This window comes from Emydura macquarii, unplaced genomic scaffold, assembly GCF_026122565.2.
Source record: "Emydura macquarii macquarii isolate MOO-44397 ecotype Brisbane River unplaced genomic scaffold, CSIRO-AGI_Emac_v2 contig_3249, whole genome shotgun sequence".
NCBI classification, from domain to species: Eukaryota; Metazoa; Chordata; order Testudines; family Chelidae; genus Emydura; species Emydura macquarii.
Window position 1 is genome coordinate 187,901 of NW_027133386.1, and position 19,830 is coordinate 207,730.

At 49.8% G+C, this 19,830-nt stretch overlaps 2 protein-coding genes across 2 annotated transcripts; both read right to left on the bottom strand.

Annotated features, from left to right (window-relative positions):
* Positions 1 to 6,444: 6,444 nt before the first annotated feature.
* LOC137142759 (olfactory receptor 6C4-like) lies at positions 6,445 to 7,407 on the bottom strand. Its single transcript, XM_067532214.1, has one exon. The coding sequence runs from the start codon at positions 7,405 to 7,407 to the stop codon at positions 6,445 to 6,447; it is 963 nt and encodes a 320-aa protein (XP_067388315.1).
* Positions 7,408 to 13,086: 5,679 nt separating this feature from the next.
* Positions 13,087 to 14,067, bottom strand: LOC137142757 (olfactory receptor 2AP1-like). Its single transcript, XM_067532212.1, has one exon. It carries the CDS (start codon positions 14,065 to 14,067, stop codon positions 13,087 to 13,089), a length of 981 nt encoding a protein of 326 aa, XP_067388313.1.
* Positions 14,068 to 19,830: the final 5,763 nt, after the last annotated feature.

The window sequence follows — 19,830 nt, forward strand, 5'->3', positions numbered from 1 at the left end:
GCTCTCATTGGTCGTTGTTAGACGGCCCCGCCTGAGTGTCTCTCTTCATCTTCTTCACTGCCTCATTCCCTCACTTCTATTTCTGCTCCATGTCACTGAACAGATTGAGCTCCGTGCGTCTATCCCCAACAGGCAGGTTTTCCAATCCTTTAATCATCCTCTCGGCTCTTCGCTGACCCCTCTCTGGTTTATCAACGTCCTTTGTGAATTGTGGGCACCAGACCTGGACACAGGGTTCCCGCGGTGGTCAGCACCAGTGTCAGATACAGAGGTAAAACAGCTGCTCTACTCCGGGTTACCCTGTTCATGTAGCCAGGCGGCACGTTAACCCTGTTAGCCACAGGCTGGCTGTTCCTCCCCTCCGTAGTGCCTTAGTTCATGGTTCCCGCACAAAGGTCCCCTTGGTGTTTGAGAAGGGCACCTGAACCTGACCTCACTGGTTCCTGACGTGTAGTAGCCAGAAGCTTGTCTCTCTCAAGGAAAGATATCACCTCACCCCCTTTGTCTCTCTAATACAATGCTTCCTGCATTTCTCCCAGGGGACTTTGCCTGGGATTATCCTTTCAAGCACCAGCCTGTTGAGTTCTGTCCATAGCTACCAGGGGATCCTGGAGAATCTTACCTTGCCTTTTAGCAAGCAATACAACAGTCACCCAAAGTGGCTGTAAGCATCAGCAGGACTTGAACGCAGGCCTGGGGGGTTGCCTAGGGAGATAACAGCACCCCACAGCCACCAGCTGCAACTGACTGAGCCTCTACAGTCCGTGATCTGCAGTGGCTGTAAGTCACAGTAAATTCCACCCCATGTGGTCAGCCTGACAGTGGTCTGGGCTCCTGGACCCTATATATGCCCATGGGGCGCACCAGGAAGTGTCCAGGGAACGAGGCAGATCCCAGCTAGCTGCCGCGACCGCCCTGCCTCTCTGTGCCTGAACCCCTGGTACCGACCTCCGCTCTGCCTTCGATGCTGACCCCTGGGACCCCAGCTGGGACGCCGATGCCTGGATTTGACCCTCGGCCCAATCCCTGGCCCCATCTTCGGCTCTGACCCTGGGTTTCACTCTGAATCTGATATGGGCTCTGACCCCCAGTCTCCTGCCACTAGTCCCAAACACCTTTGCCCAGGACCCTGACAGCTTGTCTGGACCACCCCTAACACTAACATGCCCCCTAACCCGCATGTTCCGAGGGGCGCGAGAAACGCCTGACACGGGCTGACAGCCCCCAGAGGGACCTTCCCATGTGGCGAACGCAAGCAGGCAGCTTCGACCACCACTGCATGGAGGAGTCGGGTTGCATCTTGTCCCCTGAAGGCCTCCAAATGGAAGGTGAACGCTGTTTGGCCCTGGGCAGCCCCCCGGGGCATCGAAGAGCCGCAGCGCTTCCTTGGGTTTGCTGGTTTTTATAGGCCCGTCATGCCTGGCTTTTCAGACCAGATAGCCCCACTGACAACGCTCCTCCGCCAGCGCGGCCTCCTTTGCCTGCTGTCCGGAGGCTCCAGGGGTGTTCGACCAACCCACCAGTGCTCCCGTCCTGTGCTCCAGTCCTGAGCCAGCGCGGGCCTTTGTGGGTGCACGTAGTGTTGCAATTTGGACCAAGGATCTGGTCCCCGACAGCACCTGCTTCCTTCTGGCTATTATTCTCGGGGACACACCCCAACGAAGGAGCTTCTGGCAATCAAAGCTGCCTTTGGGGAATGGCCCCAGCACCTGGAAGGTGCCCGACACCCAATACGGGTATACACAGATCATAAAAGCTTGGAGTATCTCTGCAGGGCAAAGCTGCTGAACCACAGACAGCTTTGATGGCCCTGCTGTTCACACACTTTAATTTTACCACCACCGATCAGCCAGGAGCCCAGGCCAAGGCACCAAACGCCCTGTTCCAAAAAGGGGAAGGCTCCTGATCCTCACCACACTCAGCTGATGTGCATCCGCAAGCCCATAATCTCCTGTCCTTTATCTAATCGGTTACAGAAGAGGAGCCCCTCAGCCCCCTGACACCTTCAGAAGGTCCCTGGGTGGCCAATAGGCTGGATTTTAAAATCAAGCTTCTCTTAGCAGCCAAGCACACAATCGTCCTCACAGAGACACTGGCCTGGGGAATAGCTTTAAAAGGGCTAATGTAAGGCAATGGGGGACTTGAACCCACGTCTATAGAGTAAGGAAGCAACCCATATACCCACATAGCCATGGATAGTTTGTCTACAGCAGCTACCACACAACCTGCAGTGGTTGAGCACCAGGGCATGTTCTGCCTCAAGTGATCTGACGGACGGTGCTCTTAGTGATTCCTGATTGGCTCCCTGGTCCTATATAAGTCCAGGGGGTGTAACAGGAAGTGTTTGGAGGCCCGAGAGAGGCTGTCTTAGCAGTGATTTTGGGCTGAGCGAGAGGGACTGCTGGCTAGGTGGGGTGAGATGAAGCCAGCATGAGGCTAGGGAAAGCACTGAGGCAGGCCAGATGCAAGCAAGGAAAAAGAAAAGGGTAGATTCTCTGGAACCAGGGGAGGGCCCAGCACATAGGAAGGCAGGAAAGAGAAATGGGGGATAATGACCTACTGGTAAAATCCCTAGATAAGGCCCTAAAGCGAGGGGCTATCAACCCCGCTGAGAATGGCAGAGTGGATCAAAGAAGTGCTGGGGCTACAGCAAGAGCTCAGACACCATCTGCTGGAGACCAGGAGTGGAATGTCAAAGCAAAGAGCAGGTGGAGAAACTCCTGCAGACAAAGGTGGCAGGTAAAATAACAATCGGCTGTCAGCTGCCCAAATTCCTCCCAGAAAGAAGAGGGGTCGTGTGTGGGTGTCACCTGACCTGTCAGGACATACAGAAGGAATAGGGGGTGATAAGGTCATTAACTAGTGAGGCTAATTAGCAGAAGAGGTGGCAGCAAGTGCTCAACACCTGTGCTGGCGACAGTTTAATTGAGGGAGGGGAGCAGCAGCTTTAGGGTCTGGGATATTCTGGACCAAGTCCCATATTCCTCTGTCTGTGACATGCTGGAGCTGCCAGAGAGTTGGTTGTGCAGCGAATTTTTCCAAAGGAAAACAGCCCAGGAAGTGCAGAGGTGACCATTCCTGTGTTGATTGCGAGGAAGGGACAGAACAAAACTGTTGTAAGTGTGGAGGACAGCGCAGCTCAGTGTCTGGAGGGTGCACGGAGGCAGAGTGAGCTAGAGAAATATGAAAAATCCCCAAGGTGATGATAACATCTCCAGTGCAGGAGCTGTTAGGAGATGCCTTTCCCCACACCCAGTTCTCTCTTGGGTATTAGCCTGCAAGAAATTAATGGGAGGTAATGAGTGACATGGGGCTGAAAGGGGATAATGTACTAATAGAAACAGATTCATTGCAGTAATGATCAAAGTAATAACAGAAAACGAGCAGTATAACGAAAGCTGCTGAAAAGTACCTGGGGGCTAGCAACCTGTCAGTAGAACAGCTTCATACTTTCCTAAGCGAAGGCAATAGGACAGTTAAAGAACAGCAGTGACTATTTTCAGCTAGAACACCCACAGGGGCTGGAATTAAAGATACATATTTATGTGATTACAAAACCTAAGATAATGTACACGGAGACTTGACGACCAGAAAAACTAGACTCTAAAAATCCCAGCATATGCTCTACGTAGACATGATAGAGAAATAGGGAAGGGTGGACATGCCTTCTCCTTCACTAAGGAGAACCTGAACTATTTTGATGCATAGATTAAAAAGCTAAAGATCGAGTATAATGCTACTGAGATACCAATACACAGCAATTCTGCATCTCTAAGGGTTTATAATGTGCAGAACTCATGCAGGAAACTAGAGGCTGTGGACCTGAAAGAGTTAATTGCAGATGTCACATGCCCATTCATTAGCTGTGCTGAGCTGAGAAGTCTCAACAGATTGTGGGGAAGTAAGAAAAAAATGGAAACTGTCCAGAGCAAGTCTTTGCAGAGAATAATCTAGTAATATGAAATGATGGTGCACCTACTGGCTTCAATACGACTGATGGAAGCGTCTCGTGTCTGGGTCTGGGACTAGCTTCTAGCATCATAGGGAGCAAATGCAGCTGGGAAATGGCCAAGGGGAGGGAATGGGTAGTGAGCACTTCCTGAGATGAGCTGCAGATGGAGGAGAAGGAAACACTGAAGATGAGGATAACAGCTCCGGTTGGAATCTTAAAATAAATAAATAAAAGCGAACAGGAGAAATCTTTGGAGCCAGGAGTGTGGAACAAGTGACTGAGCAATGTCTGAATGGAAGTATTGAGGACTTGTACAGTTATATTAATAAGGGAACCCTAAAGATAGCCAGCCTAGCCATTCAAGGATACCAACGCTGCCGAACGACAGGAAAAGCGTACCAGGGTGGGATAAAGCCTGTGAAATGGTAGCCAGGGAAAGGAATAAGGAGTTTTTTGTCTGACATGCCTTAGATAGTGAACTGAATGAAATATGAAGTAAGGTAGTTTCACAGAGCCCTAGAAAAAGAGAGAGCCAGAGAACGTGATACAGGAAAGCTTCTCCTGCTGTAATACATGGGGATCCCGCCTTTGGGAGCAGCTGGGCCAGGACTAGGGTTTAAGGCAGGACCGTGTAACTCTGGGTGCAGCGGGCGGCCCCTGTCCCATCCCCTCCCTGGCCGTGGGAATGGGGAGCTCGGTGGTCAGCAGGGTTTCTTTCCACACCCCTGGGTCAAGTATCCCCCCATCTTCCAGGGGCACGAGTGATTGTGTGCAGCCAAGATGGAGGTGGGGGGCACTTTCCCCTCCTCCCGCTCCCCTCTGTGTGTGGGCTTCAGAGAGGAGGCGGAGGGAGGAGGAGGAGGAAGAGGAAGATGACCAGACAATGCAATGAGCCTAACAAGGGACGGGTGGCGGCAACTTTAGCCCCGTACTGACACATCTCCCCTCTCTTTCTCCCTCGCCAGCCCTGAAGGGGGAAGCCGGGGAGTCCAGCTCAGGGAAGCATAGAGTGCACTGTTTTTTTTAACTGGGTGCTTAACAAATAGACTGATTTTATGATGATGAATTTTAGCTGCTTCTTTCTCAGAGTGTAGCTGGGAACAGCTGTGAAAGTTGCTAGGTTTGTCGCTAGTTGTTTTGACGCTTTTGTCGCCAAGTAAACTAAAAAATAGTCCAATCTAGCTACGCAGTCACCAAGTTGGCAAGGTGCATTGATCTGCCTTTGGAAGAGGGGCTTCGCTTTGATTTGCCAAGTGTAATTGCACCCTCAGATTTGTATTGGGCCTTCTCACTTTTCAGTGCGGTCCCACTCCAGCCTTTCTCCCGCTTGGTTCATTTTGTCTCTCTAAAACACTGTAGCAAACAGCGCCCAGTGAGACTTGCCCGAGGTGACTTGCGTAATTGCATCTTCTTTTTTTTTTTTTAAGTCTACCTATCCCATGTGGACAATATTTGAGATCATGCTTAAACAGCTGACGTTTGTGGGAGTCGCCTGTCCAAGGGGATCGGGCGTTATAATGTACTTTCACCGCCCCTTCATTAGTACTCAATGGATGTTGCCGCCGCGCGGTCATTTCTGAGAATAGCTGCCCATATTTCAGCCTTTCAGTGCGCTGTCACTTAGTGGTCATTTCACAGTCTAGCTTGCCCATTATTGTATTGGCTACGGAAATCTATTGGCCACTAGTCAGTATTTCTGACCCCCCACCCCCCATTGTCTCTCCTCTGATTACATCTAGAGTCCATTTCCCAGCATGAAAACCTGCTGCTCCGCTCTCCTCTAGTGGATTTCTTTTTCCCACTCTTAGCTCTTATGTCACCTAGTGGCCATTATTTAGTATAAGAGCCCGTTTCTCACTCCTCCACACCCGCTACTCTCCGCAGGTCGTTACGTAGCATAGCACAGCACAGCACAGGGCTTCTCAACCAGGGGTCTGTGTGCCTCTGGGGGTACGCAGAGGCCTTCCAGGGGGTACATCAACTCATCTAGATATTTGCTCAGTTCAGTGTTTCTCAGCCGTCACGAGACAGGTTATCTGAGGGGTCACAAGTGCAGGGCCATCATTAGGGGATTGTCTGGGACCCTACACCACAGGGGCCCTGCGAAGCTAAATTACATGCTTCAAAGCCAGGTGGCAGGGCTCAGGCTTTACCTTAAGGAGGGCTTGGATTTCAGGTACGCTGAGATGCAAGTACAATATTTACATTCCAGTTGATTTATTCTATAACTCGATGGGAACAAGGAGACAGTGAGCAATTATTCAGTAGGGATGGGCTGATAAAACTAGAGAAATGTATGTCTGAAATTGTAGGCAAGTAGTTTTAATTGAGATGAAACTTGGGGTATGCAAGAAAAGTCAGCCTCCTGGAAGGGGCACAGTCGTCTGCAAAGGTTGAGAGCTGCTGGCGTAGAGGTCCTTTTCCCTTCAGTGCTCTGTCCTCAGCACTTCAATCACCAGGCAGCTTTGAAAACCTCAGGTTAAGTTATTAGCTCAGAGTCTCTGCATGGTTTTGTGAAAGCCACATTTACGGACGGCTTTGCTCGAGGCTGCCTTGACCTCCCTGTTTCTCAGGCTGTAGATGAGGGGGTTTAGCAGAGGAGTCAGGACCGTGTAGCAAAGAGAGAAAACCTTGTTCAGCTTTTGCAGTGACTCCTGTTTCAGTAACAGGTAGACGATCATTATGGTCCCATAGAAAACAGTCACCACGATGAGGTGGGAGGAGCAGGTGGAAAAGGCCCTTCGCCGACTGGTGGTGGAAGGGATTCTCAGGATGGTGGTGATGATACACACGTAGGATGTCAGGGTTAGCAGGAATGGGGGCAGGGTGAATACACAGACTAGGATGAAATCCATCAGTATGACCAGGTGGGTGTCACTGCAGGCGAGTTCCATCAGTGGGATGGGGTCACAGTAGAAATGGTTGATTTCATTCGGGCCACAGAATATTAACTGTGATAGGAATAAGACAAAGATGGTAGCAGCCAGACAACTATTTAGCCAGGACCCAGCAGCCAACTGGAGACAAAACCTGGTACTCATAAGAGTTGAATAGTGCAGGGGTTTACATATCGCTAAATACCGGTCATAAGACATCACCGCTAGGAGGTAGCATTCGGTAGCGGCCAGAAAGGCACAGAAGTACAGTTGTGTGAGGCAGCCACTGAGTGAGATGGCTCTGTCCCCGGTCAGGAGACTGGCCAGCATCCTGGGCAGGATGGTGGAGGCGTAGCAGGTCTCCAGGCAGGACAGGTTCCCCAGGAGGAAGTACATGGGGGTGTGAAGGTGCCGATCAGTCACAACAAGCACCACGATGAGAGTGTTCGTGCCCATGGTTGTGATGTAGATCACTAGGAACACCAGGAAGAGAAGAATTTGCAGGTCAGGGAGATCCCCGAATGCCAGGAGGATGAATTCCATGGCGGCCGTTTGGTTTCTCCAGTCTGTGTCTGCCATGGGCTGAGTCTGAGATCAATAAAACAAATGGTGCAAGTGAATCGGAAGAACATAGGGTTCAGTTAACTAAGTCTCATGAATTAATTCCTTAAATGTTCAGGATAGCCCCTTCCTCTCCTGATCACAGCCTGTAATTTTACAGCAAAATGTAGATTTCAGAGCAAAGTGCCAGGACTCTCTCATAGAAGCATAGAATATTAGGTAGGAAGTGACCTCAGGAGGTATCTAGTCCAACCCCCTGCTCAAAGCAGGACTAACCTCAGCTAAACCATCCCAGCCAGGGCTTTGTCAAGCTGCAGCTTAAAAACCAATAAGGATGGAGATTCCACCACCTCCCCAGGTAACCCATTCCAATGCTTCACCACCCTCCTAGGGAAAACGTTTTTCCTAATATCCAACCTACACCTCCCCCACTGCAACTTGAGACCGTTGCTCCAGTCTGAGGACAGAACCTCAGTACCCCTGCAGACGACCCTCTGCCAGATCAGAGCAATAACTCCCGTAACAACGATCCATTTCTCTGGTAGCCAAGTACTGATAGGGCAGATCAGAGCATGTCTTTATCTACTCTCCTATCCCATCTAGTGACACAGAGCAGCTTAACACTGATGCTGAAATGCTGCATTTGGCCGTTGGCAAGGGCCAGAATCATGCCATATTTCAGGAGTCAAAATACATAAAGACATAAACTGAAATCTTGCACTGACATGTCCAGTGCAGCCTGGTGTCCTTAGGTACCTGTCCTCTGTTAGAATTAATGGAACTTAAAAGAACCACAGAACTGGAATAGTCAGATGCAAGTGCCCTGTACGAAAAAGAAAATTTTTTACCCCTCACAAGAGATGCATTTCTTCCACAAATTATGAAGCGGAGTAAATTCTCCCTTACTTCATGGGGGGTGATGGTGCTGTGCGGAGGGACTGGCAGCGCCTTTTCTGTTTCCCGACGTTTGCTTTGTAGCAGTAATAAAATGCAGCTCTTTGGAGGGTGGATCTTAAGAAGGGGCCTCAGCAGGCTGACGTGCAGCCCTAACGGGGAGTGTCACTCCCCGCTCCATAACGAGTGTGTGATGATAACACACAAACAAGACATGGGGGGGGAAGATTCTGTCCGTGTATTTGGAGTCTAGAAAGGAGGTGGCGTGCATGATCCAGGCTAGTAAGACTCTATCTCCACTTGCCACCCGACTGGGGGAAGACACTGAGACAGACCCGCAGCTGGTAGCTCCGTTGGTGTGTCGGGGGCAGATCCCCAACAGAGAACCTGTCACAAGAGCTGTGTGTCAATCTGCATCTCTGTTAAACGGTGCTGTGGACGCCACGTATCATGGGAAGGTGAGGCTAAAGCTGTTAATAGTCACCTGAAGAAGAGCTCGGAGTAGTTCAAAAGCTTCCCTTGGAGACCCACAGAAGTTGTTCCAATAACAGGTATTACCTCACCCGCCTCGTCCCTCTCCTCCTCCCAAAGCACATTCACGCCCCTGTCTGGAAGGTGGCAGAGAAACGCTGTCGGGAGTCGGTGCTCACCTGTCAGTCCAGGGCAGCCCCAGCCTAAAGCGATGAGCTCCTGCTTCTCCGGGTTAGACGCCAGGACCAGGATCCGCAGCTGCGGTTCTTGTGTCTCCTCTTCCTGCAGAAGCTGGGTTGTCTCAGTGCAGAGACCTGCAGTTCCCTGAAGAGATGAGCAGGTGCATTGATCCACCTTTGGAAAAGGGGCTGCCCTTCGATTTGTGTAAATGCTGCCTCTGGATCAGTGTTTGGTCCTCCCGCTTTTTACTATGGTTCCGCTTCAACCTTTCTCCCACTTGGTTACTTTCGTGTCTCCCAAGCTGTGTGGCTAACAACGCCAGGTGGGACGTGTGCAATGGGACTTGTGTCACTGGATCATTAGACTTAAAAAAGACGCAAACTGAAAAGTGTATGGGATCATGACTAAACCCCAGCTTACATTTCTGAGCGATGCCTCTCCAAAGTGATGGCCTGTTATGATGTACTTGCACCACCCCTGGATTAATATTCAGTGGATGCTGCACATACTGGGGATTTCTGAAAACAGCTGCCAGTCTCTCTTCCTTTTAATGCTTCCACCCGTGGGCATTTTACAGTCTAGCTTTCCCATGACTATTGGCTACTGAAATCTGTTGTTCACTGGTCAGTATTTCTGACCCCTGCACTGGTTTCTCTGCTCTGCTGCCGTATAGTGTTGATTTAATAGAATCATAGAAGATGAGGGTTGGTTGGGACCTCAGGAGATCATCTAGTGCAACCCCCTGCTCAAAGCAGGAGTAATCCCAACTAAATCATCGCAGCCAGGGCTTTGTCAGGCCGGGCCTTAAAAACCTCTAAGGATGGAGATTCCACCACCTCCCTAGGTAACCCATTCCAGCGCTTCACCAACCTCCTAGGGAAAATTTTTCCTAATATCCCACGTAGAACTCCCTCACTGCAACTTGAGACCATTGCTCCTAGTTCTGTCATCTGCCACCACTGAGAACAGCCTAGCTCCATCCTCCCTGGAACCCCTTTCAGGTAGTTGAAGGCTGCTACCAAATCCCCCCTCATCCTTCTCTTCTGTAGGCTTAAAAAAGCCCAGGTCCCTCAGCCTCTCCTCATAAGTCTTGTGCTCCAGCCCCCTCATCATTTTTGTTGCCCTGTGCTGGACTCTCCAACTTCTCCACATCCTTCCTGTAGTGGGGGGCCCAAAACTGGACACAATACTCCAAATGTGGCCTCACCACTGCCGAATAGAGGGGAATAATCACTTCCCTCCACCTGCTGGCAATGCTCCTACTAATGCAGAGTTGGAGCCTTACAGATCTGAGTGGTGCACAGCTCCCCTGCCTCTGTCCAGGCCCTGCTGTGTTCCCATGACGGAGCCAGCATGGCCATGGTTGGCACCACAGGCGTCCTGCCCGTCGGTGGGCGGTAGCGGCTTCCTCTCACTATAGGTCACCTGACGCCCTGAGGAGAGGGCTCTGGGTGTAGCAGAGCTGTCTAAGGTGGCTGGGGCTGGCTGGGCACCTGTGCCCTGAGAACTAGTCCTTTCGGGGCCTGCCCTTGTTACAGTCAGTTTTGGGGACCCTCTTTGTAACAGGTCTGCCCTGCAAGGCCACGTGCAGGGTCCCTCCTCCGGGACCGTGTGACAGGCCCAGCCCCAGTGCCTCTGGCTTGTGAGTGGACTCTTTCTTTGCCCAACCGTCCTGCCTCCAGGGGCCCAGTGAGCCTGGTGCAGTTGCTTTGCTGGTGCAGGTCCCAGCTGGGCTTAGCCCATGTAAGAGCCATAAAGGGTCCAGAGGTCACTGCTGGGCCTGGCTCTTTGCATCTGGCCTGTGTGTGCACAAGGGGGCTGGCTGGTTTGCAGATGGTTATTATCTCATAGACTTGAAGGTCAGGAGCGACCATCGTGATCATCTAGTGTGACCTCCTGCATGCTGCAGGCCACAGAACCCCACCCACCCGCTCCTGTCACAGACCCTCACCGCTGGCCAAGTGACCGATGTCCTCAGATTATGGTTTAAAGTCGTCAAGTTACAGAGGATCCACCCTTGACACCTCTTTAAACCTGCAAGTGACCCGTCCTGTAGAGCAAGGCAAAAAGGTCCGGAGTCTCTGCCCGTCTGATCAGGGGGAAATTCCTTCTCGACCCCAAATCTGGCAACCAGTTAGAAGCTGAGCATGTGGGTGTGAGACACTGTACCCCATGTAGACCTTTCTGGTGTGATTGTGTATCATTCCTGTTTACTCTTCCAGTGTAGCTGTGCATTGTTTAATGCAAAGTATCTCATGTGCGGTGTTTTTGGAACGCACACGACACACTGAACATTATTGTCATGGCAGAATGTTTCCTGCAATGTTGTGTGTGTGGCTGAGGCTCTGCTATGTAATATTCCCAGATGCGTGTCTCGTATTGTTGGATATGTAGGTCCAGCAAACACTAAAAGCAGAGAGGTGATTCACACCTCACTAAGGCATGCATAAAACAATCCAGCTCTTCCAGGAGCAATGGACTGACCTAAGCACCTGATAAGATGATGCTCTTTGACTCAAGGGGAGGAAACCATGCCTGACATGGCCGATCACCTGACCCCAGAGGGGGGTGAGGGTTGAAGGCAGAGACATTTTGGTCTCGTGAACTCTCTCTTGCAATCCATCTACAAGACAACATCAAGACTGGCCATGAGGAGTAGGGGTGGGGGGGAACCTGGTTGTGGGCCCACCAGCTAGTCTCTGGTGAGAACCATCTCAGACTGGAAGGCTCCTGAAAGCGTTAAGCTTAGTATAGAATGTGATTCGCTTTTATTTCTTACTGATCTAATCCGATTTATATTGCTCTGGGTTATAACCACTTCAAATCTTACTGTACTTAATACCTGTATTTGTTTGTTTTATCTAAAGCAGTGCACGTCGGTTGAATATGCGTGTGGAGACTTCGTTCAGAGTGACAGAGCTGGTGCATATCAACTTCTTTGATCAATGGACTAACCAATGAGCTTGCAGAGTCCAGTGAACTCTGTAAGACGGCAGTTCCTAGGGGTGCATCTGGGACCAGAGATATTAGCCGTGGGTCATGCTATTCATAATCCCGTGAGTGGCCGGCCAGAAGCACTCACTAGCTAAGGTAAGAGACGCTGGCTTGCTGGAGTCTGTGCGTAGGCTGACCCAGAAGTGGGGTGTTCGCACGGCGAAGCAAGTGCTAGTCGGGGTCTAGGAGTGAGGGGTTGGGGTGACACAACTGTACAGCAGTCCAGATTGCAGAGGGGAACATCACAGTGGGCAGATCCACCCGCCAGACACCTGGCAAAGAATTCTCTGTAGTAACTCAGAGAACCTCCCCACCTAGTTCCCCATCACCGGCCTTTGGAGATATTTGCCGCTAGCAGTTACAGATCATCTCAATGACCTTGTATGCACCTTTGATGGCAATAAGCACGTTTTCAGGTGTGGCAGATTTCCCAGCCTTACTTCCCCACATATCCTGCCCCAGGAGTCAGTATTTTCATCACGGAAACATTTATTTAGCTCAAAAATGGCTTTTCAGTGGACATAAAAATCTGATTACAATTGCGTGTCCCCTCTGCCTGGTGCCCAGCTGAACATGCCCTGATGGGAACATTGTTATGGCCACCTTCCTCCTTGGTCCTTCCCCTTGGGTGGACGACGCTGACCTCAGCTCAGCCTGGATTTTCTGCTGTGTCCTCAGAGGCATAAAAAACTGTAGCAACAAACATGATGTCACTTCTTGTGTGTGTTTTATTTGAATTAGACTGCCTGATTACAGGACTTTATTATCTAACAGAGAGAAACGATGAACAGGGGATATACACAGGGATTTACGTGGATTGTGAGTTGATTTTATGCCTTACACTGGGACAGCACTGTGCATGTTCCAGTGCTGTGCACCCACCCCCCATAGGGTAAATGTTTAGCCAACACCAAGGAGAGAAATACTATGATACACACAGTATCAGTGCTATTAATGAGAGAGTGCCAGAGCTGTCTTCAGCCTCACTTTCCTGTGCATTGTGTTACACGGACACAGCATGGGGCCGTGAACACCCTCAGTAACTCTCTGCAGATTATCTACGTATATTTCACACTGGAGCTAAGATTTCCAATGGGAGTTTTCAACTTCATTTGAATGGGGGCTGATTGGTTAAACCACCAGGCAGCTTTGAAAACCTCAGGTTAAGTTATTAGCTTGGAGTCTCTGCATGGTTTTGTGAAATCCACATTTACTGATGGCTTTGCTCAAGGCTTCTTTGACCTCCCTGTTTCTCAGGCTGTAGATGAGGGGGTTTAGCAGGGGAGTCAGGACCGTGTAGCAAAGAGAGAACACTTTGTTCATCTCTCGCAGTGACTCCTGTTTCGGGAGCAGGTAGACGATCATTATGGTCCCATAGAAAACTGTCACCACGATGAGGTGAGAGGAGCAGGTGGAAAAGGCCCTTTGCCTCCCGGTGGCGGAAGGGATTCTCAGGATGGTGGTGATGATATAAACGTAGGATGTCAGGGTTAGCAGGAATGGAAGCAGGGTGACTTCACAGGCTAGGATGAAATCCATCAGTATGACCAGGTGTGTGTCACTGCAGGAGAGTTCCAGCATTGGGATGATATCACAGTAGAAATGGTCAATTTTATTTGGCCCACAGAATATTAACTGTGATAGGAATAAGACAAAGATGGTAATAGCCAAACAACCATTTAGCCAGGACCCAGCAGCCAATTGGAGACAAAGCTTGGTACTCATAAGAGTGGAATAGTGCAGGGGTTTACATATCGCTAAATACCGGTCGTAAGACATCACTGCTAGGAGATGGCATTCGGTAGCTGCCAGAAAGGCAAAGAAAAAGTATTGTGTGAAGCAGGCTGTGAGTGAGATGGTTCTGTCCCCGGTCAGGAGACTGGCCAGCATCCTGGGCAGGATGGTGGAGGCATAGCAGGTCTCCAAGCTGGACAGGTTCCCCAGGAGGAAGTACATGGGGGTGTGAAGGTGCCGATCAGTCACAACAAGCACCACGATGAGGGTGTTTGTGGCCACGGTTGTGATGTAGATCACTAGGAACAGCAGGAAGAGAAGAATTTGTATGTCAGGGAGTTTCCCAAACCCAAGGAGGATGAATTCTATAACGGTCGTTTGGTTTCTCCAGTCTATGTCTGCCATGGGCTGAGTCTAGGAACAAGAAAAGGAACTGTGCGATTGAATCAGAAGAACACAGAGTTAAAAGTTAATAAAGTCTTGTGAATTATTTCCAAAGATATTCATAAACTCCCCTTCCTCTCCCGACCACAGACTGAGTGTCGACTTAAGAGCAAATTGCCAGGAGGTTCAACTGGAGAACAGATGATTTGTACCCAGGCAGACCATCATCTGCCACCTCAGATGAATAACTACAGATACAGTCCACTTCTCTGGTAGCAGAGTACTAAAAAGGCAGATCAGAGCATGTCTTTATCTGCTATCGTATCCCATCTGGTGACATACAGGAGCTTAACAATGATGTTAAATGCTGTATTTCGCTTCTAACAATGGCCAGAGTCATACCATGCCTCAGGAGTCGAAATCAATAAATACATCAACGGAAATCTTGCACTGAGATTTCCAGTGCCGTCTAGTGTCCTTAGGCACTGAACTGCTGTGAGAATTACCATAGACCCTCAGTTACGAACACCGCGGGAATGGAGGTTGTTAGTAACTCTGAAATATTCGCAACTCTGAACAAAACCTTCTGTTTGCTCTTTCAAAAGTTTACAACTGAACTTTGACTTAAGATAGCTTTGAAACTTGACTATGCAGAAGAAAAATGCAGCTTTTCACCATCTGAATTAAAATGAAAAAAGCACAGACAGTTTGTTGACCTTCTCCAATTTTTCTTTTTAAGTTTACGTTTAACACTGTGCTGTGCTGTATTTGCTTTTGCTCTCTCTCTCTCTCTCGGCTGCTGCCTGATTGCATGCTGCCGGATCCAAACAAGGCGTGAGACTAACCGTGCAGTTCTTAACTCTGGTATTGCTAACTGTGAGATTCTATTATAATGGAAAACAACCTAACTCTATATCCTGGTATGGTCAGCATTTCAGTGTCCGGTAGGAAAAGGAACAATTTTCACCCCTCGCACAAGATGCATTTATCCCATAAATTGTGAAGTGGAGTAAATGCTTCCTTAGTTCATGGGGGGTGATGGTGACATGCTGAGGGACTGGCAGCGCCTTTTCTGTTTCCCGACATTCGCTTTGTAGCAGTAATAAGATACAGCTCTTTGGAGGGTGGATCTTGGGAAGGGGCAAAACCAGGCTGATGTGCAGCCCTAACCGGGGAGTGTCCCTTCCCACTCCATAACGACTGTGGGATGATAATACAGGAAGAAGACACTGGGTGGTAAAAGATGCTGTCCCTGAACTCAGAGTCTAGAACGAATGTCGCGTGTGTGATCTGGGCTAGTAAGACTCTATCTCCACTCGCCTCCCGATTGGGACACCCTGAGCCAGACCCGCAGCTGGTATAAATCAAGGCAGCTCCCTTCATGTGTCGGGGGCAGATCCCCAACTGAGAACCTGTCACAAGAGCTGTGTGTCAATCTGCATCTCTGTTAAATGGTGCTGTGGACACCGACTGGCGCTAATGGGGAAAGGTGCAGGTAAAACCACTAGCATTCACTTGAAGAAGAGCTTGTGAAGAGCTCTAAAGCGTCTCTCGTTCACCCACAGAAGTTGTTCCAATAACAGATATTACCTCACCCGCCTCGTCCCTCTCCTCCTCCCAAAGCACATTCACGCCCCTGTCTGGAAGGTGGCAGAGAAACGCTGTCGGGAGTCGGTTCTCACCTGTCAGCCCAGGGCAGCCCCAGCCTGAAGCAATGAGCTCCTGCTTCTCCGGGTTAGACGCCAGGAGCCAGTGTCTGCAGCTGAGGTTCCTCTGTCTCCTCTTCCTGCAGAAGCTGGGTTGTCTCAGTGTAGAGACCTGCAGTTACCTGAAGAGATGATCAGGTGCATTGATCTACCCTTGGAAAAGGGGCTGCCCTTCGATTTGTGTAAATGCTGCCTCTGTGTTAGTGTTCGGTCCTCATGCTTCTTAATACCCTCCCTCTTCAACCTTTCTCCCACTTGGTTAATTTCGTGTCTCCCAAGCTGTGTGGCTAACAACGCCCGGTGGGACGTGTGCAATGGGACTCGTGTAATTATGTATTTTTTTAAGTCTGATGATCTGATTCCATTTCCTTCATCTTGCTGCTGTCTAGTATCGATTTCCCAGCCCGAGAGCCTGTTGCTCTGCTCTCCACTAGTGGATTTTTTTTGCTATCGCTGCCTCTTTCCCAATCTAGGCTCCGGTGACACACGTAGAACAGCCCATTTCTCCCTCCTTAACGTCTGCCACTGAGCACAGAATTCATTACATGATATATCTGTCCTCTGCTCTCCAGTGCTCTGTGCTCCAAAGTTACACACCATGACACAGCTTCACCCTCCTTTTCAATTCCCTCTTTTGGTCATTTGGCAACATAGTGTCTCCTTTCCAGCCCTTCCCATTTGGCGGCTGTCCCCTGGGCAGCACCGCTGGGCCTGTCCAGTTCCTTGGCCCTTTAGTGGCCCTAGACAGGATAATCACATCTTTCCTCTCTTTCTGCTACTGCTCGGTGTGCGCTGCTCCAGATTGCAGCCACTGGGAACCACATGGGACAAGAGAGCGATTGATTGATTGATTGATTGTTTGCTACATCAGTGCTTACAAGGGGCCAAGGCAGACCTCCAAAAGAGCCTATGGTGAGAGAAGCCCAGTGGCTCTCCAGGCTGAGAGTCTCAGGGGTGTCTAAGGGAGTTAGGCACCAAAATCTCTTTGAAATGAGAGATGGATGCTTAACTCCAAGGGCTCCCTTGACAAATGGTTTCCAAAGTGTTGGAGCCTTACACTTCTCACGGGTGTGCAGCGTCCCTGCCTCTGACCAAGCCTTGATTTGCTCCCAGAGATGGAGCCAGCACAGCCGTATGAGATATCACGGGAGTTTTGCCTGTTGGTAGCTGCTTCTTCTGGCCATAGGTTGTCTCATGCCCTGCGGAGAGGGCCCTGCCTGCAGCCCAGCTGTGTAGGGCAGCTGGGGCTGTCTAGACACCATGCTGTGAGAACTAGCCTTCACTGGATGTGCCCTTATTGCGGTCAGTTTTGGGGACACTCATTGTAACAGGGGCCCCTAAATATACTTACGAAGGCCAGAAAAGAATCTGAAAAAAGCCAGCCAAAGACTCAAAAAGCAACGGCAAAAATGTTTTTAAATGCATCAGAATCAGGAAGCCTGTTACACAACCCGTGGGGCCAGTGTGGAGACGGGATGCTAAAGGGAGCACCAGGAAGATAAGGCTATCGGGGAGAAACGAAATGCATTTTTGGCATCGGCCTTCACAGCGACACAGCTGAGGATGTGAAGGAGGTGCCCAAATCTGAGCCCTTCCTGTAGGTGACAAATCTGGGGAACCAGCCCGGAGGTTTTGGAACTTATTGACAAATTGGACTGTAATAAGTCCCCAGGACCAGATGGCCTCCATCTAAAAGTTCAGAAGGAACTCAAATGTGACATTTCAAACTACTAACTGTGGGATGTAATCTGTCACTGAAATCAGCTGCTCTGCCAGATGACTGGGTTACTGATAGCGAATGTTACACCGATTTTGTAAAAAAGGCTTCAGAGGCGATCCAGGTAATGACAGGCCGGTAAGCCTAACTTCAGTAAGAATTGCTTGAAACTATAGTAAAGAACAGAATGATCCGACTCCTAAACTAACGCGATGTGTATGGGAAGAGTCAACATGGTTTTTGTAAAGGGAAATCACGCCTCCCCAATCTATGAGAATGCTTTGAGGGGGGTCAACAAGCATGTGGACAAGGCTGATTCAGTGGATATAGTGTACTTACATTTTCAGAAAGCCTTTGACCAGGTCCCTGACCAAAATGTCTTAAAAGTAAGCGGTCGTGGGACCCTCGCCTGAGTCAGTAAGTGGTTAAAAGAAAGGAAACAAAAAGTAGGACTACATGGCCATTTTTCCAAACGGAGAGAGGTAAATAGTGTCCCCCATGGGTCCGCACTGGGACCAGTGCTGTTCCACATGTTCATAAATGATCTGGAAATAGGGGTAAATGGTGAGGCGGCAATATTTGCAGATGATACAAAACTATTCAAGACTGTAATTCTTCACAGTTTGTTCTGGACTTAACTAAGGGATCTCACAAAACTGGCTGTTACCACTCAAGAAACAGATCTTGGAGTCACCATGGATAGTTCTCTGAAAACATCTACTCAATGTGCAGTGGCAGTCAAAAAAGCTAACAATGTTGGGAATAATTAGAAAAGGAATAGAAAATAAGACAGAAAATATCATGTTGCCTCTTTATAAATGCATGGTATGGCAATATCTTGAATATTGAGTGCAGATCTGGTTACCCTGTCTAAAAAAAGATATATTGTAATTGGAAAAGGTACGGAGAAGGGTAACAAAAATTATTAGGGTTGTACAACAGCTTCCATATGAGGAGAGATTAAAAAGATTAGGACTTTTCCTCTTAGAAAAGAGACAACTAAAAGGGGATATGATAGCGGTCTATAAAATCATGACGAGTGTGGAGAAAGTAAATAAAGATGTGTTTACTCCTTCCCATAGCACAAGAACTAGGGGTCACCAAATGACATTAATGGGCAGCAGGTTTAAAAAGAAAAATAAGGAAGTATTTCTTCACACAACGCACAGTCAACCTGTGGAACTCCTTGCCAGAGGATGTTGTGAGGGCCAAGATTATAGTTGGGTTCAAAAAAGAAGCTCATGGAGGATAGGTCCAGCAGCTGGGAGTGGATGGATCACTCGATTGGTGACCTGTTCTGTTCATTCCCTCTGAAGCACATGGCATTGGCCACTGTTGAAAGACAGGATACGGGGCTGGATAGACCATTGGTCTGACCCAGTGTTGCCATTCTTATTTTATCCCTTTCAGACGCTGGGTGAAGCTGGCAACGCAGAGCGGTTTCTGCCCTGCAGGGCCACGTGCGGGGTCCCTCCTCGGTGACGGTGTGACAGGCCCGGCCCCAGGAACGGCCTCAGTTCTACGTGTGTCCTGGGAAGCCCCCAGCTGGCTCTGCACAGTCCCAGTGTCCCTGGCTTGTGAGTTGACCTCTTTGTTTGCCCGACCTCCCTGCCTCCAAGGCCCCGGTAAGCCTGGTGCAGTTGCTTTGCTGGTGCAGGTCCCAGCTGGGCTTAGCCCATGTAAGAGCTATGGAGCTTTTCCTGGGGAAGGGTCCAGACATCACTGCTGGGGCCTGGCTGTTTGCCTCTGGCCTCTGTGTGTGCCAGGGGCTGGCTGGTTTGCAGAGGGATATAGACTCATAGACTTGAAGGTCAGGAGGGACCGTTGTGATCACCTAGTCTGACCTTCTGCACGCTGCAGGCCACAAAATCCCACTCACCCACTCCTGTCACAGACCCTCACCTCTGGCTGAGTTCCTGACGTCCTCAAATCATGGTTCAAAGACGTCAGGTTACAGAGAATCCACCCCTTACACTACTTTAAACCTGCAAGTGACCCGTGCCCCACGCCGCAGAGGAAGGCGAAAACCCCTCAGGGTCTCAGCCAATCTGACCCGGTTGGAGATGTGTGTGTGTGTGTGAGAATTCCTTCCTGGCCCCAAACATGGCAATCCATTTAGACCTGAGCATGTGGGAAAAACCCGCCACCTAGACACATGGGAAAGACTTTTCTGTAGAAGCTCAGAGACCTCCCCATCTAGTGCCCCATCACCGGCCCCTGGAGAGAACTGCTGCGAGCACTTGCCGGGCACCAACATGCCATTGTACGTGCACCTGATGACAAGGAGCACCATTTCAGGGGCGGCAGATTTCCCAGGCGTGTATCCCCACCTGTCCTGCACCAAGAGAGAGGAATTGCATT

Bases quoted from the DNA above. Each gene is read 5' to 3' on its own strand.
- LOC137142757 (XM_067532212.1), bottom strand. From the start codon at position 14,067: ATGGCAGACATAGACTGGAGAAACCAAACGACCGTTATAGAATTCATC.
- LOC137142759 (XM_067532214.1), bottom strand. From the start codon at position 7,407: ATGGCAGACACAGACTGGAGAAACCAAACGGCCGCCATGGAATTCATC.